We start from the raw sequence: 4308 nt of genomic DNA, 5'->3' as shown, positions 1-4308 counted from the left end.
ATGGTGTGAACCCGGGAGGCGGAGCTTGCAGTGAGCTGAGATCCGGCCACTGCACTCCAGCCTGGGCGACAGAGCAAGACTCCATCTCAAAAAAAAAAAAAAAACACTTTTGGACTGGTGAGTGGCATTTATAAAAGAAGCATTCCTTCCGGCAAACTAAGATGTGCTTCTCTCTTGCAAAGTTTCCTGCTTTTCGCCATTCAGAGAATTTTAAGTCATTCTTCAGCAAAGCCTGTCAAGAATAAGTAACATGAAGTCTTATTTAATGCCTTCCACTCCATCCAGTTACCATCTCAATACTTAATATTGATGATTGGATGCATCCATGATTCTGACCATTTCTACTGTGGTTGAGGTGTCCACTTATCTAGATCTGTGTACCCTTTTTGTCTTTATTTGAAACTGTGTGGAATATCTGTTTTAAAGTGCTTTAGGCTGGGCACAGTGGTTCACGCCTGTAATCCCAGCACTTTGGGAGGCTGAGGCAGGCGGATCATTTGAGGTCAGGAGTTCAAAACCAACCTGGCCAACATGGTGAAACCCCATCTCTACTAAAAATACAAAAATTAGCCGGGTGTGGCCAAGCGTGATTGGGCACGGTGGCTTACACGTGTAATCCCAGTACTTTGGGAGACCGAGGCAGACGGATCACAAGGTCAGGAGATCGAGACCATCCTGGCTAACACAGTGAAACCCTGTCTCTACTAAATATACAAAAAATTTAGCTGGACGTGGTGGCAGGTGCCTGTAGTTCCAGCTACTCTGGAGATTGAGGCAGGAGAATGGCGTGAACCCAGGAGGTGGAGCTTGTAGTGAGCCAAGATTGCACCACTGCACTGCAGCCTGGGCAACAGAGTGAGACTCCGTCTCAAAAGAAGAAAAAAAGTTAGCCAGGCATGATAGTGGGCACCTGTAATCCCACCTACTCAGGAGGCTGAGGCAGGAGATTCTCTTGAGCCTGGGAGGTGGAAATTGCAGTGAGCAGAGATCACACCACTGCACTCCAGCCTGGTGACAGCAAGACTCCATCTCAAAACAACAACAATAACAACAACAAAAAACACAAAATATTTTAAAGCTGTTTATTCTACTGGAACACAGTTGATGTAAGTATTAACTTGGGACAACGTTTTATGGGGGCCAGTTCAACATTATGTATCAAATACTTTAAAGTGTTTACACTTTTTAACCCAGTAATTACACTTCCAGGACTTTAATATGATGTTGTAGATGCAGATTTAACAACTGAAAGAAATACATGTTAGCTAGAAAAAAGCATATTACTGAATAATTTGTATGACATAATTTCCAGTGTTGGGAAAAAAGTATGTATCTGCATACACACACACACACACACACACACACACACACACACAATTGGAAGGATATACACTGAAAAGTAACCTCTGGCCTCATCGGTGATTTTGTTTCTTTCTTTAAAATTTTTATAGTAACGTACCTGATGTTTGAGATACTTTTCTTAAAAAAATAATTTTTTAATACCTACTACTCAAAAGTATAAGCGACTAGAACTTAAAGGCCGTGAGTATTGAATGGGCTTTGCACAGTGCCCAGGCAAAAACAACAGCAAACACAGAAACAGTGTACATTCCAACACTTGGTGATATGAGAAGTGATAAAAATAGATTTTGTGATTACGATAGATTTGAAGCTGAAGCTTTTCACGTGACAGAGCTTCCATGCTAGTGACCCACAGCATTGGGTTTAGTCATTTACTAAATGGAAAAAAATGATTGAAAAAAATGTTGGGCTTTATGTCTGAAGTCTCATTGACAAGAAGAAAATAACAAAGCTGTTGTTCATTTTGTTTATCCTGAAAGTCTTCCACAAGTCATTATTCAAAGTTCTTAGAGCAGTTGTTTCTCTTCTATGGTGTCTAGATCTCCAGATCACACTAAGTTTGTGGGAAGCTTCAAAACCAAACAAGACTTCATAGATTTGATTGAAGTAATCTATCGAGGAGCAATGAGGGGGAAGCTTATTGTCCAAAGTCCTATTGATCCCAAGAATATTCCCAAATATGACCTTCTCTATCAAGACATTTAGTACATTAACTGCTGTCAAAGATGAAGAAAAAGGCACATCTTGACAAGTACCTGAATCCAGGTGTGCTGTTTCTGAAGTCCTTTGGAAACGTGTCCCAGACGAGAAGAGGTTATACTTGCATGTAGAAAACCTGGCCCCTGAGGAGAAGACCCCGCTGGTTCTCTGATGACCTGGGATGCCTGTCTACTCCCTGCAAGCCTAGAGCAGCCAAGTCATTGGTGTTCATTTTCCCCACGGTGATTTTTGTAACTTCTCTTTCTAATGTTTTTCTTTATTCCTTTAATACAGAGTCCTCCAAAACATTGGCTAGTACAATTTGATTTAATCATGTTCATTTGATACACAAGTGAACTGGAAAGTCACTTCCCATAGAAGCAAAAGTACTTATTTTCTACCCTAGCTGGCTGCATGCCTGCACACACACATGCACACACTCTCACACTCTCACACACACACACCCCTTTGCCCATTTCTCCACTCATACATCCCTCATGCTTTCCCATCTCCAGTCTGTATTACTGTAGTTTCTCTTCAAATAAATAATTGAGCAGACAAGTTTGTTTTATTTTGGAGCCTTTTGGGTCTGACTTTTAAACATTGTCCTGGTTGGCTCTTTTTTTTTTTGAGATGCAGTTGCCCAGGCTGGAGTGCAGTGGTGCGATCTTGGCTCACTGCAAGCTCTGCCTCCTGGGTTCACACCATTCTCCTGCCTCAGCCTCCCGAGTAGCTGGGAATACAGGCACCTGCCACCGCGCCTGGCTAATTTTTTGTATATTTAGTAGAAATGGGGTTTCACTGTGTTAGCCAGGATGGTCATGATCTCCTGACCTCGTGATCTGCCCGCCTTAGCCTCCCAAGTGCTGGGATTACAGGCGTGAGCCACTGTGCCTGGCCCATTTAATTATTTTTTATATTATAAAATTGAATATGAAAAGTGAGAATTTGAACCTTCACTCTCCACCACTCTATTCAGGTAAAGCAATGCATGAGCCACCCTTAGCAGGAGCAGGTTTTTCCCAGAAGCTGCTGCCTCTTCCTGAGGCAGAAAATTGTATTACTAAAGCTCAAAACTAAAAGAGATGTCAGCATTGTTAGAAAGAAATGTCACCCTTAATGAGATTTGCCTGTTTTAATAACTTTGTGAGGAATTCTTACTCTTCCGGGGCGCCTGGTGCAACCATGGGCAAATTACTGTCCCTCTTTATGGTTATTGAAACATTTATTCGAAGGAGAGGGCAGGCGCAGAGCTGGAGAACCATGGTCGAGGCAGCTTGTGATCTGCCTAGCAGCCGCTGACCTCCTCGCCAGCAGAAGCCCAGTCCTGTTCAGAGCAGCACTGTCACTGCAAGTCCATCCCCCTTTGCCAGGGGTTCCATTCCACCCCTTTTCTGCAGGGAGAGGTGCCATGAGGCTTGCTTCTGGCTTATACAGGACAGAGGGAAGGCTGCTGGGCACTGCTTGTGTTCCTGCTGATAAAAGGAGGGAGTCACTCCAGGAATAAGACAAAACGAGAGGAGGAGGCCGTCACCTCTGTCCTCTTCCATCGTACACTTCCTGCCTCTGGTTTAAGCATGATGCATGGAGCTACAACAGCCATCTTAGGCCCATGAGGTAAAACATTGACATGCTAAGAAGAACAAAAAGAGCCCGATCCCTGATGTTATTGAACTCCTGCGTGAACTCAGCCTGCCTCCCTCAGATTTCTGTGAAAGAATAAAATTTCTTTTTGCCTAAGTCACTGTTAGTCGGGTTTTCTATTCTTCATCCCAGTTCACACAGTATTTGAGGTATGGTGAGCACTCAGCCCACCAGCCAAAACTCAGAACCTGCTTGCGCAAAATTCTCGTGTCGTCTTCCTCCTGTTAGAAATAAGTTCTCGGTGCCGCAGAGGAAGAGCAGCACTCAGAAGAAAAGTTTCTCAAAGTTTACTTTGCAGAAGGGTGCTGCCTGCGCCTATAGCAGTCACAAGAGCACACCTAACAAAGGAGAACAGAGGTGTTTAACCCTAACGCAGTTCCTGGTTCTCTGTCTTTCCCCCATTGGCTGGGGTTGGACCGCACAGTCTAGGCTGACCCCAATTGGCTATGTGCTTGAATCTTTCTCAAAAAGCACAGGGTAAAGGTTACAGGTTAAGATTTGGAGCAAGGCAGTTTACAGCCTATGACAAGAAAGTTGGATCTTTGAAGAGGAACCTTTCTTTTATTCTGACAATTTCCCCCTTTTTGTTTTTATAATTCTTCC

General features: G+C 43.6%; 1 protein-coding gene across 6 annotated transcripts in view; it reads left to right on the top strand.

The window, feature by feature from the left end:
• The window catches only part of TXNL4B (thioredoxin like 4B), a 9248-nt gene extending 5447 nt beyond the window's left edge, over nt 1–3801 (top strand). For 4 of the 6 annotated variants that reach the window (XM_021932123.2, XM_021932121.2, XM_009196792.4 and 1 more), the window contains exon 5: nt 1902–3801. In XM_021932123.2, coding sequence (XP_021787815.1) covers nt 1902–2067 — 166 coding nt within the window. In that variant the 3' untranslated portion in view covers nt 2068–3801. The remainder of the gene's footprint in view (nt 1–1901) is intronic. The other 2 variants (XM_017953511.3, XM_009196794.4) reach the window with 2 other exon arrangements.
• The last annotated feature ends 507 nt before the right edge of the window (nt 3802–4308 follow it).

This window comes from Papio anubis, chromosome 18 (assembly GCF_008728515.1).
Source record: "Papio anubis isolate 15944 chromosome 18, Panubis1.0, whole genome shotgun sequence".
Taxonomy (NCBI): Eukaryota; Metazoa; Chordata; class Mammalia; order Primates; family Cercopithecidae; genus Papio; species Papio anubis.
This window is presented reverse-complemented; position numbering and strand designations above follow the sequence as displayed.